The following is a 22,024-nucleotide window of genomic DNA, read 5'->3' as shown; positions in this document are numbered from 1 at the left end:
AGACTAGCGCGCCTTCCCCGTGCCCCCAGTATTCTGAAGCTCTCATCTCCTCAAAATCACCATCGATACTCTCTCGAGAAATACTTGTATCGGCACCGATTTCCTAGACTGATGATATTCGAGAGCTTCAAAGGCGTCAACATGTTGCAGACCGCGATCTCACCTAGTCTACTGGTAACTGTGCTACTGTCAGTCCAAATACATACGCGCAGCGCTGTTTCTCCCCGTAGTCTATCGTGTGATCCTCATACTTTTCACTGTCGTCTTCACTTTCACTGACAATGCTAACGTCGCGCTTTCCGTTCGTTGCGAGCGCAGTCTTGGCGCAAACGCGCTGCTCCTTCCACCTCGCGGTTGGTAAGCCCACAATACTCCAGCGCGACTTCCCAAATACGCCAAATTCGAATCGCGGATCTCGCGACCTCCTCATACAGGAAGGGCAACTGAACAGGTTTGCAGACTACATCAGCATGAAAACAAGCGAAGCAGCTGCCTAACCTCGATGTAGGCTCCACATTGTTTAGTTCCCCACCTCCAATATGGCTTCTGCAGCGCTTCCTCCCTCTATCATTACAGCTACGCTAGGAAGACTCAGGCCTTTACCACCGGACAAGTACATCATAACCTTGGGCCAAGGATGCGATCAGTTTATCGGTACTCCCAACGGTTACAGCGCTACGTATCTGCCACCCAGGCTGTTCCAAGCTGTCGGCGCAGGTCGGGGTCTTGTCAAGAAGATCACATGGGCCTCCTATGGCAGCAGACCCGAGTCTTGGTTCTTCGTCTGGGAGCCTGAAGACGGCACAACGCACTTCATGGTCGGACCTGATGTCCCATCGGCGCTGAAGTCTTTCATCCAGACCATCCAGGATTCCGAATACCTTCGGTCTGGTCTCCGCGTACAGCTCGGCGCCGCCGACTCGTTCGTAGCATGGTCGGGTACGGTGTGGGCATGTGCGAATATCCCAATTCAGCTACAAGCCAAGCTACGAGAGGGAAGTTCCGCAACCCGTGAGGGTAACGGAATTATCAACGGCGAACTGAGGGTAGCCCGTACGCTAGATAACGTCCAATGGAATGCCAACGGGTCATACTATATCAAGAGCGGGGACCGTCATCTCTGGAACTTCGAGGCCAAGCTCATGAGCATTGAATGGAACAAGCTTTGGAAAGGTCTGGAAGGAGATGAGCGGATGCGCAAGATCAACGAAGAGCTCGCTGTGAGTACGCAAATGTGCTATTTTACATCGCGACTAACATGTCCCAGTACGTCTTCATCAGCCCGCATGCGGAAAACGGCGAGACCTTCGTGTTCATCAAGAAACACTCGGTAGGACTGGACGCGCCGTTCGTTGTTGGCTTCGAGAGAGAAGCTATCCACACCAATCTGGAGCATACTAGCAACACTTCTACACCGAGCAGTTCCCGTCCCAGCACGGTCAAGGACAACGAGTCCGATGGAAACGAGCTTCCTGCGCCCGCGTTCGAACAGCGTATGCAGCACATACCGGGAAAGCCAGAGGAGCCTGTACCCTTCCAGTGGGCAACTGTCAAGAAGTCTGGGCGACCGCACAGAGCAGACAATTGGGAGGCAGAGCTCAGGAAAGGCGAAAAAGTCAAGGTCATCCGCGACGAGGGTCGTGACTGGTTCATAGTCATCAACCGAAAGGGTTTCAAGGGTTATGTGCACGGCTCCTGGATCGAATTTGGCGACCTCACAGTGCACAAAGACCCCAAGGCAGTATACGTACAGTTTCAGCAAGACCTACAGACGCTCCTCACACCCGGTCAGCTACAGCAATTCCCAGCGATGTCAAGCTACGTCGACGAGTGCACTAGGCCGGAATGTCAACCACTTAAGGAATCGGTCTCGGTCTCTTCATTGGGCATCTGCTCTCACGATCTGTCGGCACTGCTGCAAGGTTCCGGTAAATACTCGTACGAGTGGCTTAAAGAGACACGGAATCTCTGGCACCCGGACAGGTTTGCCCGCTTCTGCCATGCAGATCAAGCGGAGGATCTCAAGCTCAAAGCAGAGAAAATGTTTGTCATGTATGGGATTCTGATGGATGCGACCAAGGCCTAGAGACTACATGGAGACACGCAAAGTGGGTAACCTAACGTCGATGTAGGCTCGAGAGTGGTCAGTTTTTCCCTGGGTTGATGTAGCTTTGTGAAATATTGCGGACCCGCAGAGTACAGTACATGAATACACAGGACAACCCAGGCGGAGAAGATGATAGCTACAGGCAGGATTGGTTTGGTAGCAGTACAATGAACCATGTTGGAGAAGTCGCGTTGCTTGTTTTGCCCGTTCGGACCTTAGCACCCTGCGTGGTACGTAATAACGCACACGCGAGTCGCGGAGCAAAAGTTTGGCGTCGGCGGGTTCTGATCTTTTTCCGGGGTCCAGAGTGCTATCGGACGCGCCAGACTGAGTCATTAGAAACATACATAGAAATGCGTATCAACACGTCGCGCCGTGCATCCTAGACTTGGAAAAGATACGCAGACAGGATTGGTAGGACGATGAAAGTATATCCGATCTGCGGCGGACGCGTTGGAGTTCTCGCCCGTGGCTTTCCGCAAGCTACAGCTACCCCGCTGAGAAAATATTGGTGCTCGACTGCTCCCCGCCAACTATATACCGTCGTCAAGACTGCGCAGACCTCCAGGCACTTCTCCAGCACACGCTTCACCATGGCTGGACAGAAGATTGACGGCACCGCCATTGCCAAGAGCATCCGCGAGAGGCTCGGCCAGAAGATCAAGGAGAAGCAGGAGAAGAACCCGCGATACCGCCCGAGCCTGAAGATTGTCCAGGGTGAGTCGCATCCCATTGCGGCGGGCTGATAGAGGCAGAGTGCTGACACGCGACAGTGGGCGACAGGTCCGACTCCAGCACCTATGTGCGCATGAAGCTCAAGGCCGCCGAGGAGGCCAACATCGACTGCGAGCTCGTCCATCTCCCCGAAGACCTTACCGAAGGCGAGCTACTCTACAAGATCTACGAGTACAACAACGACCCCGCCGTCCACGGCATCCTCGTCCAGCTGCCCCTCCCCAAGCACATCTCCGAGCACACCATCACATCCGCCGTCGCCGACGAGAAGGACGTCGATGGCTTCGGCATCCAGAGCATCGGTGAGCTGGCCAAGCGCGGCGGCAAGCCCCTCTTCACCCCATGCACGCCCAAGGGTGTCATGGTTCTGCTCGAGGAGGCCGGAATCGACATCTCTGGCAAGAACGCCGTCGTACTGGGACGCAGCGACATCGTGGGAAGCCCCGTCAGCTACCTGCTGAAGAACGCCGACGCGACCGTCACCGTCTGCCATTCGCGTACAGCCGATCTACCAGAGGTCGTTCGCCGCGCAGACATCGTCATTGCTGCTATCGGTAAGGCGCAGTTCGTCAAGGGAGACTGGCTTAAGCCCGGTGCCGTCGTTATCGACGTTGGTACCAACTTCATCCCCGACGACACCAAGAAGAGCGGGCAGAGGCTGGTAGGAGACGTCGACTACGACTCCGCCGTCGAGGTAGCTTCGCACATCACCCCGGTACCTGGCGGTGTAGGCCCCATGACCATTGCCATGCTGCTACAGAACCTCGTCGACTCGGCCGACGCGACTTTCGACAGGCAGAAGAAGCGCAAGATCTCGGCTCTTCCCATCCGCATCGAAGACCCCATACCCGCCGATCACGAAATCTCGCGGAAGCAGCACCCCAAGCAGATCACAACCGTAGCGAAGGAGGTTGGCATCCTGCCACACGAGCTCGAGCCATACGGCGCGACAAAAGCCAAGGTCGATCTGTCCCTGCTGAAGCGACTTGAACACCGCCGCAACGGAAGGTACGTCCTCATCGCCGGTATCACTCCCACGCCGCTCGGCGAGGGTAAGTCGACCACCACAATCGGTGTCGCGCAAGCATTGGGCGCGCACCTTGGCAGGATATGCTTCGCCAACGTGCGTCAACCCAGTATGGGGCCGACTTTCGGTATTAAGGGTGGAGCTGCTGGTGGAGGTTACAGCCAAGTCATCCCCATGGACCAGTTCAACCTCCATCTCACTGGTGACATCCACGCCATCACCGCCGCGAACAACCTGCTTGCCGCTGCTATTGAGACGCGCATGTTCCACGAGAACACTCAGAAGGATGCTGCTCTGTACAAACGTTTAGTTCCAGCCAAGAAGGGCAAGCGCGAGTTTGTGCCCGTCATGTTTCGTCGCCTCAAGAAGCTCGGTATCGACAAGACGAACCCAGATGATCTGACCGAGGAGGAGATCTCCAAGTTCGCCAGGCTTGACATCGATCCAGAGACCATCACCTGGCGACGTGTGCTAGATGTCAACGACAGGCATCTGCGCAAGATCACAGTCGGCCAGGCGCCAACAGAGAAGGGTCAGACTCGCGAGACTGGCTTTGACATCTCGGTCGCCAGTGAGTGCATGGCTATCCTTGCGCTCAGCAAGGATCTGTCAGATCTCCGCGAGCGTCTTGGTAGCATGGTCGTTGCCAGCTCACGCGCTGGTGACCCTGTTACCTGCGATGACATCGGTGCTGGCGGTGCTCTAACTGCTCTGCTTACTGATGCCATCAAGCCCAACATGATGCAAACCCTTGAGGGTACCCCCGTTTTCGTTCACGCCGGTCCCTTCGCAAACATCAGCATTGGTGCTTCTTCCGTCATCGCGGACAGGCTTGCCCTCAAGCTGGCTGGTACCGAGCCTGATGAGGACCACGACGCCCAGACCGGATTCGTTGTGACCGAGGCTGGCTTCGACTTCACCATGGGTGGCGAGCGCTTCTTCAACATCAAGTGCCGCTCCTCTGGTCTTGTGCCCGATACTGTTGTCATTGTCGCAACCGTCCGTGCTCTCAAGAACCACGGTGGTGGCCCCGACATCAGCCCCGGTGCCCAACTGCCCGAAGTCTACCGCACTGAGAACGTAGACATTCTCCGTGCTGGTTGCGTCAACCTCAAGAAGCACATTGAGAACGCCAAGCAGTACGGTGTCCCCGTCGTCGTGGCCATCAACCGCTTCGCGACGGACACCCAAGCCGAAATCGACGTGATCCGTGAGGAGGCCATCGCCGCCGGTGCTGAGGACGCCATCCCAGCCAACCACTTTGCGGAGGGTGGAAAGGGTGCTGTAGACCTTGCAGAGGGTATCATCAAGGCCTCTGCCAAGCCCAAGCCCGACTACAAGCTTCTCTACGACGTCAACAGCGGTACAGTACAAGAGCGCATGGAGACCATCGCCAAGAAGATGTACGGTGCTTCCGCCGTCGAGTTCTCCGAGCTTGCTCAGAAGAAGGTCGACACCTACGTCAAGCAGGGCTTCGGCAACCTGCCCATCTGCGTAGCCAAGACACAGTACTCTCTGTCTCACGACCCCAGCCTCAAGGGCGCCCCAACTGGCTTCACCGTTCCCATCAGGGACGTCCGCATGGCAGCTGGTGCTGGATACCTGTATGCGCTCGCAGCGGATATCCAGACTATTCCCGGTCTGCCCACTGCTCCCGGATACCTCAACATCGACGTCGATGTTGAGACTGGCGAGATCAACGGCATGTTCTAAACTATGATGGAAAAAAAGGTGTACAACCCCGAGTGAAGCGTTCAACAAGCTTCATTTGGAACAATCATGTATGATGAGACGACGATTGGCGTTCTTCGGCGCACTAGGCATGTTCAACAGCATCTGGGTGGGCTTCTTATTCAACACATATTGGGACGGTATGCATAGCGTTTGGTATGGCGTCGAATCAACTTTGACGGTTTCTTGTCTGGAAGGATGAATTATTCACATTGAATAGAGAAGCATACTTTGACTTTCACAACTATCAAGAGATGTGCTGTCGAGATGACTGATGTAAACTGCACATGACATACCCCACTGACCCAGCTGATTTTCGTAGATGCGCGCAAGCTATGCTGTGCAAGCGTGCTTGACTGCCACAGCATGTCCTGTTCTCGTGCGCAGGCAGCAAGCAACTCGCATTCCCACACATATAGCAGAGCTACCCGCGTACACATGAACCTGCCGTTCTTCCTCAAAACATCAGACATTCAGCAAGATGACCGACACTCAAATCTCATCAGGATCGACTGAACCTGTCAAACCCACCATGATTGGACTCTACGGAATATCTGGAAGCGGCAAGTCATATCTGCTAAAGCAACTGAAGAACGACAACGACTTCGCACACCAACACTTCACTTTCTATGATGGCTCTTCGCTTCTGGAGAATGTTGTGGGCGGTGGATTGGATGCTTTCAAGAAGATGAAGGATGAACAACAGTACGAGGCCCGCGAACAAGCCCTCTCCCTCGCTGCCAGTCAATGCCAGGCAAACGTCAAGACAGGGGTTATTGCGGGTCATTACATGTTCTGGCAGGCAGGCGACAAGGACGAACCGAAGAGAGTGGGTACAGAGAAGGACTGGGCAACTTACACACACATCATCTGTCTTTTAGTCGACCCAGAGATCATTGCCACGCGTACCAAAGAGGACAACATCAGAGAGCGCAAACAACTTCCAGTTGAGCAACTACGGAAGTGGCAAGAAGCCGAGATAACGGAATTACGTGCCGTCTGCCGTGATCACGGTATACTATTTACTACAATCACTGAGACGCCAACCACAACTTCGGGACGAACTGGAGAGCGACTCGCAGCACTGTTGAACAACTTCCAAGGCCATGTTGAGGCTGCGAATACCATTGCAGTTGAGCAGGCCGTTGATACTGCGCTTAGCGATCAAGACGGTCTCGATACAGTGCTTCTGCTGGATGCGGACAAGACGCTGGCTCCTCACGATACTGGACTGATGTTCTGGAAGGAGACAACGCTCCCAGATGGCTCCACCGAGTGTCCTTTAAAGGAAGTCTTCCAAAGTGGTTACTCGTATGCAGCCTTCCGGCAGGCCATGCTGCTCTACGAAGAGAAGGCAGATGACTTCGATGCCATATGTGCTAGTGTCGCGGCCAAAGTTGAGATGTACCCTGATATGATCGAGATGCTCACACGTGCTGGATGGTTTACCACACGGCATGTGGACGCACTCATCGTCACATGTGGTATCCGCCGAGTATGGGAGCTAGTCTTGGAACGCAACAATTTGGCGCACATAAAGGTCATCGGAGGCGGACAAATCTCAGACGGCTACGTCGTGACTGGAGAACTCAAAGGCGCCGTCGTCGACCATCTCCACAAGAAGAAATTGCGAGTACTAGCCTTCGGCGACAGTCCCCTCGACATGACTATGTTCCACAAAGCAGACGGCGCATACATCATCGTAGGAGACGAAGCCACCCGAAGCTCATCCATGGAGAAAACCCTCGCCAAATCCATCAACGACAACAGCCTATCCGCCCTCCAGGTCCTCCTCCCACCCAATGTCCCTCCACGTCTTGATCTCGATACCCTACCCAAAGCCGCCCTAGACGAAACAGAACTAGACCACATCTTCCGCGTCCACAGCGATCCATCAACCCGCTTCGTGCATGCAACAAGCCAGCCCTCCGCAAAGCTTCTCATGACACCAACGCGCGACGCGACAAAGCAGTCACACAGCCTACGCAAAGCGCACGAGCAGGTAGGCTACCACCTCGCAACCTCATACCTAAGCACCATCACTGGCCTAGAAGAAATCGCCATCCCTCACTTCCAAGGCGGCCTCACAGACGGCTACCGTTTCCGCCACGAAAAAGCCACCTTGATCATCCCTCTGATGCGCGGCGGCGAACCCATGGCCTTCGGCGTCAGCAAAGCGCTTCCCGGCGCGGCATTTGCCCACGCGAAGGTCTTTTCTGACATCGACCCCAAGAACTTCGAGGGCAAGCGTACGATTATCCTTGTCGACTCCGTAATCAATACCGGCAAGTCGATTGTGGAGTTCATGGTGCCGTTGAGAGAGGCGTGTCCACGAGTTCGGGTTGTGGTTGTTGCAGGGGTGGTACAGGAGGGCGCTGTTGTAGTCAAGAAAGGAGAAGAAGGAGAAAAGGGGGATGGGAATGGGTTTGCGGAGATGTTGAGGGATGATAAGGAGTTGTGGGTTGTGGCGTTGAGGAAGAGTGGGAATAAGTACAAGGGGAAGGGGGGTACCGATACGGGGCATAGGTTGTTTGGTACAACGAAGTTGGATTAAGGGTGGAATGAGAGATGTAGCATGGGGTTAGGGAAGGACAGGTGAGACTGAGAGAGAAGAGCAGGTAAATCAGAATGGAGTTTGTTCTACGCACTGTGTATGTAGGGATATGAAGATGAAAGTGAGAAGACTTCTTCGTCCTTGGATAGAATTGTGGTAGATCTCTAAAACATTGATCAAGACCAGTGTCGACATGTGATTACAATAACGGTATAAATAATGGGGGTATCTAACGAATGTCCTCAGCGACACAGAACAGAAAGCAGCTCTCTATCTCTAGCAAGCGCCATTGAAAACATACCCTTCCAAGAAGAAGAAGAACGCGTCTAAACCCTCTACCCTACCCAGCCAAAATGCCCTTTCAAAGCTTCCCCTCCAACTCCTCCTTCCATTCTTTTAACTCAACCCTCTTTCCCCCATCTTTGACAAGCACCCTTCCAAACCACCCCAAAAGATCAAACCCAAGATCCCGACTTAATCCCTGCACCCTCTCCAAATTCCTCACACCCAAGTCATCATGCCCCATAACCTGCAGCGGACACCCCGCCTTAATCATCTCCCTCTGCTGATACTTATTCCCCTTGAACGCATCATACGGCGAGCCACCCAGGATAAGAAACAGCAACGTGATAGCCAAGGACCAGAGATCTGAAGTCGCGGAGGGAGGAGAAGTAGAGGAGGAGCTGAGCAGTGACGGGTCGAGGTAATCCCATGTCCCTGCGCCGAGGGGGGAGGCTGTGGATTCGATGGTGGCGGACGGGTGGGAGAGGATGGTTGAGGAGAAGTCTGTGTAGATGGGTTTGGGCGCGGCGGTTGATAGGGGGGAAGAAGAGGAGGAGATGAGGATGTTAGATGGTTTGATGTCGGCGTGGGTACACCCTTTGTCTTGCATCCATGCCAAGCTGTTGAGCAGTGCGAGGGCGATGCTAGGGAAGACTTCGGCCAGTCTCGCTGCTCGAGCCTCTTCGTCCAGCGTATTCAGCGTCTTTTGGATCCAGCCTTCGAGCGTGTCGTCCATGGCTTGGAGGAGGATGGCACCATTGCGTGTGTCTAGGCCGTAGAAGGGGACGATGTGGCTTTCTGCGTCGGGGAAGCGGGAGAGATAGGATAGGATTCTTGCTTCTGCGCTGAGCACCTTTTTGGCGCTGGTCATGGCTGGTACTTTTACGGCGTACATGGGTGGGGTGGCGGGTAGTCGACTGAGGTCTACGCCAGAGTCTATACTTCGGACTGGGGTGAGTGGTGGAGTCATGTCGGGGCCACAGGGAGGCTGTGATGGCGACTGTTCGGTTGGTTTGGGCGGGCAGGGTTTCGCTAGGAAGACATCGCTCCAGGCTCCTTCGCCGATGGTCTTCTTACGCCCGCGATCATCCGTCTTGAACTCGTAGTCCGTTAGGTGATACGGGAAGGTGGTGAGTTCGGTGCTGACAGGTTGCGGTGACTCGTCCAGTGATAGTCGAGGCCGGCTGAGGGACGATATCGAATCGCCACGTCGTAGACTCGATAACGAACTTAGAAAGTCGGACGACGTCGAGTTGGACTTGGAATGCGAGGCGCTGCCAGGTGTGATGGGAGGTGTGTCGGCACCACTGTTGTGCATGCTTCGGGGATCATGCGCACCCATAGTTACAGATCTTTTCCTTGTTGGAGAGGTCGGTGGTGTAGAAAGCGTTCGTACGGCAAACGGTCTTGAGAATGTCTTGTCAGACGCACCGATCGTATGATCTTGGCTTGATGCGCTGTACGTCAGCAGGTGAAGTTGGGGTTGTTGCCTCTTCTGCGTGAGTGGTGTCGCTGATGATTCGACTATCGGCGGATCTTCCCTTGAAGCAGGGAAAGTGAACCGTGAAAGTTGCGCCATGTTCGTTTTACAGTAAGAGTTGCTTGACGATGTTCAAGTTTGACAAGTCACGCGGTAGAGTTACAGCGTGCGAGTAGCGCGTGGAGAACTGTTGCCTGAAGCTTGAAGCAACAGCGCGGGAGGGAAAGGTCCAGGGAACTTGAAGAGACGATGCGAAACAGGAACGAATTCTCAAACAAGACAAGAAACGTTGCAAAGCAAAAAAGGTGAGTGGACGTCTCTTTTTGAACGGGGCGTGTCAAACCTGGGTCTGGAACCGAGAGATGGGAACCAACAAAGAAAGGGAGATAGTATAGTGCTACAGGTAAAGGTACACGAGATAAGAGGACGGATCCACAAGCAGGCTACCGCGCAACCTACTAGAGAGTAAGAAGCATTGTCGATGATAGTCGCAATAAAACGATGGGCGGCGCGTGCGGAAGGCCCGCAGCCAAAGCGTTGTTGGCTGTGTGTCGATGAGTCGAAAAGCGATCGGGACCTGCAAACGGGTCTATAAGCAAAGAACCGCGCTGCGCCCCGGAGTATCCGGGGACGACGGGTGGCACTCGTGGAATCCCTACCCGTACCAACGCGATAGCAATCTTAGGCAGCGCTGTTGGACGCCGATGATTCGGTGGGGGAAGAGACAAAGCGCATCCCCTGGGAACACCTCCGTGATTCCAGAAGCCCACCCATTCACACGTCTTTCCTAGCCGGGTGGTCGCGCAGCTGGCTAAGAGCGGTAGCGCACTGATGGCGCGCTGTCCTTGGCTACGGGTCCCCAATTACTGGCCTGCGCTGGGTGAGCGTGCGTGGTTTGATTGGGCTGCGCGACCTCACCATTCCCCATCCAGGGTGTGCCTTTGTGTGCGACACGTTTGGCTGCGTGCCATGCCTCGCGCTCTCTGCTTGGATGGACATGCGAAACTTGACGTTTTTGCTCGGAGTTTCTCTGGAGACTTTCGGTGCTTCTTTTCTGTGACGTCGTTATTGACACCGTGGCTGGTGGAGATGGGCTGCGGCACTTGTCGCACTTGTCACAGCTAAGTCATGAGATCGTGAAGGCTGTGGAGCTATCGTGAGTTATCGCTAGCCTGTCGTTGGCTCACATCGCTGGTGTATCTTTTGACTGCCGTCCCGTCCGAGTCACCATGACAGCGAAACGTGGAGATGAGCTGAGCGGCTGAAGATCATCTACTACATGCTGTCATCACCGAAAAGATTTATCCTGCATCGTGACCTTCGTTATACCTTCTTTCGTCAGCGCTTACTGTGAAAACTGGGGCAACTCCGCCGACGCCCCCTGCTCTGCGCTTGCGGCATCAAGCATCGTGAACAAACTACCCCGGATGAAATGCCGGTAGCTCAATAAAGTGTTTTTTGTTGACGTAGCTGAGCTTCAAGCTTTCGAACCAAGACTAGGACAACGGGCGTGGGCTTATCGACCGCACGTATAGTTCGCAGATTGCGCTAGATGCACACGGCTGCATGTGGGGGCTATCGAGCTTGTACTGCTTAACTGCCCATCGGGTGATTCCTCAAGCCACCCGTTCACCGAAACGTGGGAGTCATCTTCAGATCCATCCTGTTGATATCGCGCACGCCAGATTAGGCATGTACCACGCTGATAAGCGAAATTTGACAGCCCAATCTACCAACCTCGAATAGCCGCCATGCACGAGAGTGGAGCCCGACCAAACCTCATGCTGCGAACCATCTGATCTGTATACTTAGGGGTTAGCCATCCTTCCAGCCAAAACTTTCATGGCTCAAATTTGCTTCTTATCAAGTCCACGGTAGGTCAAAGGGAGAAGATAGATCAACTTGAATAATCGACGATTCATTGCTCTGCTACTCTATCTCCTTCTCACCGAGCCACCGCCGATCGACTGTCCGTCCTACGCTGGACCACGGTACTACGCTGCGAACAGAAACGCTGAAGGGAATTGGTAATAGTCTTCCACTGCGCCCATTGCTTGAACAAAGGAGATAAGGACACCCAGACACAAAGAGAAAAGAGCAACCGATGAAGTGCCAGAGGTAGAAAGACTACATATATACGAGATGGATATAGGTATTATCATCCTCCATGCTGATCAGTCAACGGAAAACCCAAAAGTACCACTCTCTGCCCAACCGGATACAGAGAGATTGAAGAAAACGCCGGCTTCATGATGGGTAATCGTGTGATTGCGCCCTCTGCACTGATGCCATGTGAACCCATTTCGATTGATGATTACAGTATATTGGTGTGGATACCCAAGATATGCACAAAACGCATAGATAGCTCAGAACCTGTTTTGTTGATTTTGATGTTGCTGCTGCTGAGCGACTGAGGAGCGATGATACGAATCGATGATCTGGCCCACCTGCTCCTCGTGCTCGCTCTGGCGTCAATTATCGTATCCTGCGCCTCGTTGCCATGGGCTTGAGGTATTGGCCTGTCGGTACTGTTGTTGACCTTGGCCGTTGCTACCAGGACGGTATGATGGTGCTGGGCTGCGGCGCTCGTAGAAGGATGGCGGTGCTGGTGAGACAGTTCCGTCATTGCCCTGGCTCCGTGGTGGCACGGCAGCGTAGTGCTCGTTGAAGCCGCCCTCCTTAGCAGCCATTTGGCGCTGCTCTTCGGAAGAGTAGTCGTCATCGTCATCAATGCGGCTTCGTGATCCGGTGTATGGGTGGGTGCCCTTGCCCTCACCACGAGCAGTCGCACCGAGTGCGTCGAGCTCAGTAGTTAGCTGAGTTTGCGACTTGATGAAGGAGCCACGGTCGTCGCGCATTGGCTGGTAGCGGGTATCGGGGTTCTTGGTGAACAGAGCGAATCCAGACGAGACAAGAAGCATGAGAAGGAGGATCAGGGCGAAGGCGGCATTAATGATGAAGAAGATGACACCCATGACACCAGTGACGATAGCCTACGAACGTTAGTTGGGAATCGTGGTGGGAGTGAGGGCTACTTACAGGCTGGTTGAAAATCTCGGTGAACATCAACAGGAAGAAGGCGCTGAGGAAGTTGACAGCAGCAATGGCAATGTTGAAACCATTGGTCTTCTTGTCCATCCAGGGACGAAGGACGCATACACCGACAAGCAGAGCAGCCTCGATGAGAACGATGGCGATGGCCTGAACCTTGAATGCACCTTGCGCAAGACCGACAAACATGGCCTTGATAAGGAGGTATCCGAGCCATGGGATGATGAACCAGTAGGCGGCCGCCTTGAACTGAACGTAGAGGAAGCCCCACTTGTTGAGCGCGACAGGGTCCGAGTAGAGGATGTATGCAGGGTTCTTGTGCATGGCGATGGAGCGCTGGGCGATTCGGACCACCTTGGAAGAAGCCCATGCGAGGATACCAATCATGGTGAGCATAGAAAGGATAGCCAGAACGACCAGACCAGCAGAGTCACGCTTAGTTAACTCCCAGAAGCTCAGCATCATCATCTGCGGGAAGCCAATGAGGACGACACGGAAGAGAATACCCTTGAGCACAGTCTGCCAGCCGTTGCGGAAGTCGACGAACTTGTCGCCCTTCATCTTGCCGGCCTTGACTAGACCCTCGCAGATGTACTTGAAAGCCACGACACCGATGACGGTAAAGAGGACAAAGATGACGAAGAAGGTGTATCCAGTGAAGAAGATGTTGGTCGTTTCGATCTTGGCCTTGAAACCAACACGCTCGATGCCGTGGAGAACCAAGCGGTCTCCTCCAGCCTGTGCCTCGGTGGCGGCAGCGTTACTACGGGCCATGAGACGACCGACAGCTCCGGTGGTGAAGTCCAGCGCACGCCTCATCTTCCTCGACTTCTGGACCTCAATGGAGATGTACGACAGCTGGGACAGGTAGGTGGTCGGGCTTCCGCCAGTAGCACGCTGGTACCATGTTGCCATATCCTGAAGGAATTGAACACGGATGAGACCCATGGTCCATTGGAAGTTCTGGGTCCAGGCGGACACGATGGGTGGGAGAGGGACGGCGCAGAGACCGATGAAGGCCTGCGCTTGGAAGTAACCGAATAGCGACATGGCGTTGGCGGCAACGTGCGCGGCGGTGTTGGAATGACCCAGTCCAGACGTTATAGCGGATGCCATGAGACCCAGACCCGCTATGACAGCCGTCACCCATGCAACAGCCTTCTGGTCGACCGAATGTCCGTTTGACAGCTCTGCTTCTACACACGCGAGTTGTTGATGGGTCTCTGCAGACCTGATCTTGACTCGTACGACTGCGTCGAGATCGGGGATTGTGTATGCGATGCCTGTGTGGTGTTAGGGGGGTTGGGCAGCAACTTTGGACGTTTCTTACCTGGGATGACGCTCATGATGTCCTGGCTAATGTCGATGTTGGATTTGATAGTCAGCGGTCCGGCGTTCATTGGGCACATGCCCTCGAGCTCCTTCTGACCGCAGGGGTCGAGCTTCTCGTTCATGGCGGAGTATCCGTAGACGAGCAGTTCGATGTCGGCCTCAATCTTGCCGGCAATGTTGGAGATACCCTCGATCTTGAAGCCCAGACTGCGGTTGCTGGGGGTGAATGCGACGTTGAAGAGGGTGGCGGAGAAGCTGGAGTTGGACATGCACGGGTTGAGCGACTTGGATTCGATGATGCGCTCGCCCGAGACGACGGGCGCCGCGATGGCTGCGAGCCATAGCAGCGACTTGGAGAGGGAGAACTTCATGGCGGGCGGTGTTGTTGTGGTGTATTAGGTGCGCGGAGCGAGGTGCCTCAAGGCGCGGGCGTACTCCTTACGAGTACTGCGGAGGGAGGTCGGCCAAACCAGCGGCGCGAGGGAGTCCGACAGTCACAGTGAATGGGGTTCGTTTGCGTCCTGGGGGCGTGAATAGACGGGGTGGGTGAAGGTGAAGGTGCGGGTGAGCGAGTGGCAGTCGAGAGCGACGAATGGGCGGTGATGTCGAAAGAGGTGGTTGCGCAGGACAACTGGGGAAGGGAAACCGGGAAGCAGCGAGGCGAAGAGGCCTGTCTGTCGGCGGCTGGGCGACGCTAGGGCTAGTACAAGGAAGGGGATATGTGTAAACGACCGGACGGGCGCGATCAGCACTTGCACGCAACCCAATAAAAACGATTCAGCGCGCTCTCGTCGTCACCTAACGCTGGTGTTTGGAAAGTGCCTGAGGAGAGCAGGAGATGGGGCGGATGGTAAGAGGATGCCAGCTCGCAGGAGCTGAGGTCTATGCACCGCGTGCCGGCTGCTTCAGGGGAGCGAGACTGCGACGGTCGCGGCGAGTGGGCCAGATGAATACGCGCGGCACCTGCTCAGCGCCCAGCCTCAGAGCATCCAACGGCTGTCAAGTTTGCGATCGCAAGGAACAGTCGGAGCATTTACGGACTGCGCTATGCTCTACTGCTCTTGAGTTCGTCAACACTTGCTTCTCTGCCAGACGCCTTTGTCTTCGCAGGCTCCAGAACGCGCGCCTTCTTCTTTGACCAAGCTGGAACACTCGGATGAGGCAGGGGCGAGGGGGCAGGGGCACTTGCTTCGCCACACTCGCACGCAGGAACAATCTCGTCGGGCCAATCAACACGACGCTCTAGGCCTCTTCTCGCGCTGACTGAAAGTCTGCCAGCCAGGTCCGCCCAGCTCTTCGTATTTCCTCTAATTTTATTGCCGTATACGCGCGAAACCGACATTTCGCTCTTGCAGCCCATCCCCGCCCGCTGCACATTACCGCTCCCTGAAGGATGTCAATATTATGCCATCCGGAATCCTGCGGCACACCAAGTCTGGACTGTCTGGCCAGCGACCCCATCCGTGCTCTCGGCACCAGCGGATGGCTGCACGCAAATAGACCACACCCAGCCTCTCCAGCCAATCATGCCAATCATGCCGCATCTGACTGTGGCGCACTTGGCCAGCGAGGTCAATGAGCCGTCGACTCGCTGCAAGCGGCGCCATCTTCACCACATCGAGATGGACAAGACTACACTGCAGCGTAGTCTGCCTGCTGTTTCTGGGCGTTGGTCACTACGGCATCTCCATCCGCAGCTTGCGTAATGTCCTCACGTGGCATCAGTGTAAATATCATTGTTTCCACCTCACCACATCGGCCCTCCATCGACTGAAAGTGTTTACCCAGCCACCACTCCGGACGATCATCATTCAAGCCATGCGACAGACGTCATGAGCCCACCTGCGCAACGCGTGTCTGCGAACGATCAACGAACGTCTCACCCACATCTGAAACACGCGATCTGCCCATCTACCTCAGAGATTTCCGGCCCGCTCACATCTATCGATACACTTTGCGCAGCCTCATCTTCTAACCTTTCGCACTGGACTGACCCTGAAGATCGTCATCTTCCCTATGCGCGCCTAGCGGTGGAGCTGCCCCACCAACAAGTGGGCGCGAACGCGTAACCGCACGTTTGACCAACATCAACAAACGTGCATCAACGATCTTCTTGACGTTCTTTGTGATGTCTTGTTTGACGGAAACTCTCATCAACATTGCGGATGCTCGTAGAAGATACCTCATTTCTCCAGCTTATTTCGCCAGGTGACATGAAGCTGCCTGACATGACTAGCAGCGGGCTGCACCAAAGGTTTGTCAATTCCTTTCTCATCTCTTTTTCGATTCGTGTGTTGAAGTCTGTAATTCGTCTCAAGACTTGACTGCGACCGATGAACGCCTTCGAAAACTCGTCTCTCGAATCTGGGGTTTCCACTAGCTAAACAGCACCTGACTAAAAGCTTGCATCACGCCCCGCATGCGGCACGGCTTTTGCAAAGCTCGTGCCTAGCACATCCGCCTTTTCTATACAAATATTGGGGATGACAACTTTCGACGTTGTGCAGGTGCTTGTATATCCCGTCACTACACTGCCCATTCAGGAGTCTATAGCTCAACATGTCTGCAAATCCTCCATTCCCTATCTTTTATCCAGGTACTCCATTCGAAAGTCGGGCGGATCAACTTGGAAGTCAATGCGTGCTGCATATCTTTCGATATGTGGTTCAACCGCTTGTTCCCAATCGCCACTCATACTCCGGCATTTGAGCATCTCACCAGAGACCCACGGCCCATATCGCAGGACCTAAAGTACCACTACATAGGCGTTTACACATTCAACAATCCCAAACATGCATACCATCGATTTATGACTCTACTTTCGCGGTTCTTTATTGTGCCGTCGGAAATTACAACACAAGTGCAACTTATGTTAGCGAACGATATCTTAAACGACGATATTCACGATCGAGACGATGCGCAAGCTGCGTTAAAGAAAGACTACGAACGCTGGTTTGCCGATCCTTTGGGATGGCTCAAGCGAGCTGAAAAGGCGAAGTTCGAAGCGCGGGACTATGTCATGGATGTACTGCCCGCTTTTGGGTTTTGGTTGTCCCCGTTGGAGGCAATGAAGCTGATGGTGAATGAGAGTGATAAATCTGATAGACGTGTTTTCGATATGAGTATGGTGATACCGGAGCTTGGGGTATCTGTTATGCACGGCCGTTAGGGTCACTGCTATGAGTTGCTCATGGGTAAGTTGTAACGTTGCGAATCGTCGTCTGATCAAGACTGGAAAAGAATCGCACTGAAAAGAGTACCAAGGAGAGACTTGGCAGTTCGAAGAGCATATCAAGGATGTTCTAGTCGACAATCTTCTTCTACTTGCGGGGTTGGGAAGACGGAAACCCAGTGTTTGTTTGCTCCTCCGTCCGCGGCGGTGTGTAGGCGTTTGAAGGTATGCAAGCTCCCGCCCTTCACTTCCTATTTTCCCCATCGGCGAGCAAACGGATCTGCGCACGTGCGCTGAATACCGACTATTCTTAATAATCGTACTTTGGATACATTGCCCTCTCGTACTATCAAGCATCCAAGTCCAAGATGTCGCACGCTATCACTGCCTTCGAGCACAAGACTGATGGCCCTGACAATCACAACCAAGCCAAACTTCAACTACTGCTAAAGAACAAGCTTCAAGGCGTACCGCCTAACCACCTCCCCACAGTCACACTAGCGGACATCCTCGACCAAACTCCACGAGCGCTAGATATCGCCAACATACCACCAGATATCCAACTCCCGTTTTTCCTCCACAACCGCGCCGCCATCGACCGCTACGCGAGCAAGCCCATCAAAGATGGAGAAAAACAAAGTATGGAAATCACTCGAGCGATCTGGTTCTACCGACTCGACCAAACGCACCATTTCCAACGCTTCCATGACACCATGAGGTGGAACACCGCGATCTTCGTTGCGCTGTTAGCTCAACACTCGCAGTCAAGCGACCAGAGTAACTCTGCATACAGTGAAGCAGGAGTACTCGATCGTCGTCGTGGAACCATAGACTCCTACCGCCCCGGACGGGTTACCACTCCCACACACGCACCCATCCCTCCTGCTGCCATTCGTTTCATAAAGCAATACCTCGCCGCCGTCATCGAACACCACAACACACCCACCTCCAGCTTTGCCGCCCGAGAGTCCTTCATCCTGACATGGAAAACCGGACCATGGGAATTATTCACCGTGTTTGGCGGTGCGCAGAAGAAGCTGCTCAAGAACGCTATGAAGAAGCTGAGCAAAGACTGGGAGGCTGAGTTGCGTGTTGCAGAGTCACAGTTGGGTAGGGAGCGGTACGAGAGGAAGGTTGGCAAGTTTGTTGGTGGGGTGGTGCCTGGGAAGAGGGAGATGGGTGTGCGTGCTGAGGAGGGGAAGAGCGAGGGTGGGAATGTCGATATGGCAAACTTGGTGTTGCCTGAGCGGGTAGAAGGCGAAGGCGAAGACGATAGTGGTAATAGACTGTTGCAGGCGCTTCTGGCTCCGTACGTACCGCAGACCAATGAGGCTAGGGGGCAGGATGGAAAGGGGGCCAAGACTGGTGCAACTGAGGTCGAAGGAACACTGGTCACGGATGTGAGGTCTGCTATTGCGGCTTTGCAGACGATGGAGCCGAGGGATATTCTACCGGTGCTTATCCGCTTGTTTCCAGCATAAATGGATGTTTTGCGCTGGGGGGTTCGATACACACAGCCAGAACTGCACGGGGCTGGATAGAAGGCCGAGAGGGTCTTTCTATACATTTCGGATTCTTGGAGGCGGAGATACATGTACTCCGTTAGGGGAAATCACCGCGCTCATGTGCAGACAATGGATATTCAGTGTCCACAAAGAAGTCATCACCTAAGACAGAATGTGGTATATGTTCAAACAAATGAGATTCGTAAGTCTATCATCGGTATCTACTAGTCATACACCGCTCATTAACCTTTCCATTACCATCTTTCCATACAAAGCCATCCATCTACTGGGGCTTGAGTACACCACGGTACCTCATCTTTCCATCCCGGAGAGTGGCCATCGCCTCCTCAATACCACTCTCGGTGAGCGGGAACTCCATGGTGATAGGCTTGATACCATGTAGCGCGGAGAAAGCCAACATGCTACGGTGAACAGCGCGGGCAGCAACAACAGAGCCCTGAACAGTGATGCCCTTGGCGATAAGAGCCATGTGGTTGATAGCAAAGTCGTCATCGGAAACGGTCATGGGGAAGATGATGGCGTTGTTGTTGAGAACAGGGAGCATAAGCTTCCAGTCGGGCATGACAGAAGTGGTGACGAGGAGAGCGTCAACAGGGCGGCTGACGCTGATCTCGGACTTGCCCTTCATGGCAATGAACTCCTTTGCGCCGAGCTTCATGGCCTCGTCCTTCTTGCTCTCGGATCCGGAGAAGACGACGACATCGCAGCCCATCTTGGCGGCGTACTGGATGGCCAAGTGGCCGAGACCGCCAACACCCATGACACCGACGCGGTCGGTGGGCTTGACGTTGTAGGTGTGCAGGGCGTTGAAGACGGTGGCTCCACCGCACATCAGGGGTGCGGCTTCGGCGTCGGTGAGCTCATCGGGAACCTTGAAGACGAAGGCCTCGCGCTGAACGGAGTGGGAAGCAAAGCTGCCCTGGTCGAGGTTGGCCATGCCGTACATTTGGCGCTCGCTGCAGTAGGTTTCCTGGCCTGTGAGGCACTTGTCGCAGCGGCCGCAGGAGTTGTGCTCGTATCCCCACCCGACACGGTCGCCCTTCTTCAGGTCCTGCACGTTGGGTCCAAGCTCCTCGACAACACCGACACCCTCGTGGCCGAGGGCCATGTCGGCTCCCTTGTAGTGTTCATCGGTTCCGCAGAGACCGGAGGCAGTTACTTTGATGAGAACCTGGTCGTTCTCGAGGTCGGGCTTGGTGGTTTGCGACTTGACAATCTTGCTCTCCTTGGAGCCCTTGTAGACGGTGAAAGAAGGCATCTTGGTGGTGTGTTGTGATGTGGTATAGGTCGAAAAGTGATGGAATGGAAAAACTTTTGGGTATCTTGTTGCAAAAGAGATGAAAGTTGATGTGAAGTTGATTGATATGTTCACAAAGACTACCGCGACTTGCTGTTATATATGATTAGAGCCAACCTACAGCTCATTCTTACATGTGCCATGAATGTCGCTGGAGCTACGTTCGAAAACTTCTCCCCCATGACGTCGCGTATTGATAATGCACAGGGTCTTTGGGTCCAGGGTCTGGATATCGCCGTGCCTTACACATTGGGTGCGTCGACCGCCACTAGAAAACGTGGTTTTGTGGGTCGCATCTCCAGCATGACAATTTCGAGATCTGCCGATTCCGGTATATTCGCTTCCTCATGCTGCATCTTCGCGGTGTTGTCAGCTGTGATGCAGCTGATTAATGTAGGCTATATCGTCGCGATTACGCTTTGTCGGCACAGCATGCAGCCTATACCTGCACATTGTAAAAGAAATATTGAGCTGCGAAACCCAGAGGACGCCTCGGGCGGCATCGGCCAATCATCCCACCGCTGTTGCAGGACAGCCGAAATGCCCGCAATAGTGAGACGTGCGTCTGGAACGTGTCGGAATGATATGGATTTCCATGTGCCAGGCGCCGCTTGTGTGGAGCAAAAGACGTTGTTCCTGACCCCAATGCGGATGCGGCTCTGCTCGAAGAGTCCATGACGTAGGTGGTCCCGGGGCGTCCGTCCGATGATTGCGCTACATCACCGAACTGTTCGGCCCTTTCAATGACCTGATCTCAGAGGCTGGCGCGAGTCTTGTCCGATTGTAATGCGCACTACAGGTCTTTCGTTTGGCGGCTACTTGTTGCCGAGTCCATGGGGATGGAAGTGTGGCGTTTGTTGGGGCCCAGGTGCAGCGGCCTGGAGTTACGCCTTTGGGGCAATGGGGACGATGCCACGAAATGCTTACCCAACCCCGAAACTTTCGGATCTCAAGTCGGAGTGGTGATAAGAGATGAACTGCGATACGGAATCTTGGCATCGGTGCTGCGTTTCATGCAGTCTGAGCGTAAGAAGCAAATCCACAGCTGCAGACTCGAACAAGAGGGTGTGGAAAGCGTCAGCTCTTGCAGCTGCAAAATCGAACTCGATCTCTGGCATACTCACCTACGGTCATTCAGAACTAGCTTTCGTTCTCGGAGCCGCTTCAATGGTAACAAACAAGTTGTTGTTAGGGTTTAAGCTATGTGAGCGGTCAGAATTTAATAAAGACACGAGAAAGTACCATGATGGATGCAAGGGGAGAAGGTAGTTCCGTGCGTCAACACCGACATAGACGCAAACCTTTACAACTCTTTCAGCAACGCTGGAACCCAAGGTCTGGTGTTGTGACAACCTCTGAACGCTGTGTACTGAACTTAGATCAGTATGCTTTGGCAGACGGACCAACGTAGTCGCCCAACAAACATCCTACTGAATCGGAGATGGTTCCGTTATCAGGGCATCCGCAACATTGCCTTGATCTTATGACAATATCCATCAACGAAGTTATCACAGCGCTGGGAGTCATTTATCACGCGCAAGACCCCGAAGATTTGAAGATCGTTCACGAAAAGCCCAAGAGTTTAAGTGTGTTTAAGTGTCTGGTATCATTACGTGTTGAACTAATGACAACCCAGGCTCATTCTATCTGACTAACACACCAATAAACAATAGCTAGCAACAACGCCAAAAGCCTTCAAAACGTCCTTCGAACCTACCAACTCCCCCCCC

The 22,024-nt window shown here is 54.0% G+C and overlaps 7 protein-coding genes across 7 annotated transcripts; 4 read left to right on the top strand and 3 right to left on the bottom strand.

The window, feature by feature from the left end:
* Positions 1-539: 539 nt before the first annotated feature.
* Positions 540-2,086, top strand: J4E88_007822 (uncharacterized protein; the record flags this gene model as incomplete). Its single annotated transcript, XM_049401437.1, has 2 exons — positions 540-1,220; positions 1,268-2,086. 2 exons carry the CDS (start codon positions 540-542, stop codon positions 2,084-2,086), a joined length of 1,500 nt encoding a protein of 499 aa, XP_049252510.1.
* Positions 2,087-2,700: 614 nt separating this feature from the next.
* Positions 2,701-5,582, top strand: J4E88_007821 (uncharacterized protein; the record flags this gene model as incomplete). Its single annotated transcript, XM_049401436.1, has 2 exons — positions 2,701-2,824; positions 2,881-5,582. 2 exons carry the CDS (start codon positions 2,701-2,703, stop codon positions 5,580-5,582), a joined length of 2,826 nt encoding a protein of 941 aa, XP_049252509.1.
* Positions 5,583-6,081: 499 nt separating this feature from the next.
* J4E88_007820 (uncharacterized protein) lies at positions 6,082-8,154 on the top strand (the record flags this gene model as incomplete). The annotated part of the gene is made up of 1 exon (XM_049401435.1): positions 6,082-8,154. One exon carries the CDS (start codon positions 6,082-6,084, stop codon positions 8,152-8,154), a length of 2,073 nt encoding a protein of 690 aa, XP_049252508.1.
* A 361-nt stretch (positions 8,155-8,515) lies between these two features.
* Positions 8,516-9,778, bottom strand: J4E88_007819 (uncharacterized protein; the record flags this gene model as incomplete). Its single annotated transcript, XM_049401434.1, has 1 exon — positions 8,516-9,778. The coding sequence occupies one exon, from the start codon at positions 9,776-9,778 to the stop codon at positions 8,516-8,518; it is 1,263 nt and encodes a 420-aa protein (XP_049252507.1).
* A 2,609-nt stretch (positions 9,779-12,387) lies between these two features.
* Positions 12,388-14,670, bottom strand: J4E88_007818 (uncharacterized protein; the record flags this gene model as incomplete). Its single annotated transcript, XM_049401433.1, has 3 exons — positions 12,388-12,909; positions 12,956-14,250; positions 14,298-14,670. The coding sequence occupies 3 exons, from the start codon at positions 14,668-14,670 to the stop codon at positions 12,388-12,390; spliced, it is 2,190 nt and encodes a 729-aa protein (XP_049252506.1).
* Positions 14,671-17,839: 3,169 nt separating this feature from the next.
* J4E88_007817 (uncharacterized protein) lies at positions 17,840-18,952 on the top strand (the record flags this gene model as incomplete). Its single annotated transcript, XM_049401432.1, has 1 exon — positions 17,840-18,952. The coding sequence occupies one exon, from the start codon at positions 17,840-17,842 to the stop codon at positions 18,950-18,952; it is 1,113 nt and encodes a 370-aa protein (XP_049252505.1).
* A 307-nt stretch (positions 18,953-19,259) lies between these two features.
* Positions 19,260-20,255, bottom strand: J4E88_007816 (uncharacterized protein; the record flags this gene model as incomplete). The annotated part of the gene is made up of 1 exon (XM_049401431.1): positions 19,260-20,255. One exon carries the CDS (start codon positions 20,253-20,255, stop codon positions 19,260-19,262), a length of 996 nt encoding a protein of 331 aa, XP_049252504.1.
* Positions 20,256-22,024: the final 1,769 nt, after the last annotated feature.

Source organism: Alternaria novae-zelandiae (assembly GCF_023758075.1).
Source record: "Alternaria novae-zelandiae strain BMP 2774 chromosome Unknown scaffold_17, whole genome shotgun sequence".
NCBI classification, from domain to species: Eukaryota; Fungi; Ascomycota; class Dothideomycetes; order Pleosporales; family Pleosporaceae; genus Alternaria; species Alternaria novae-zelandiae.
The sequence above is the reverse complement of the archived record's forward strand: the minus strand, read 5'-3'. Positions and strand labels throughout refer to the sequence as shown.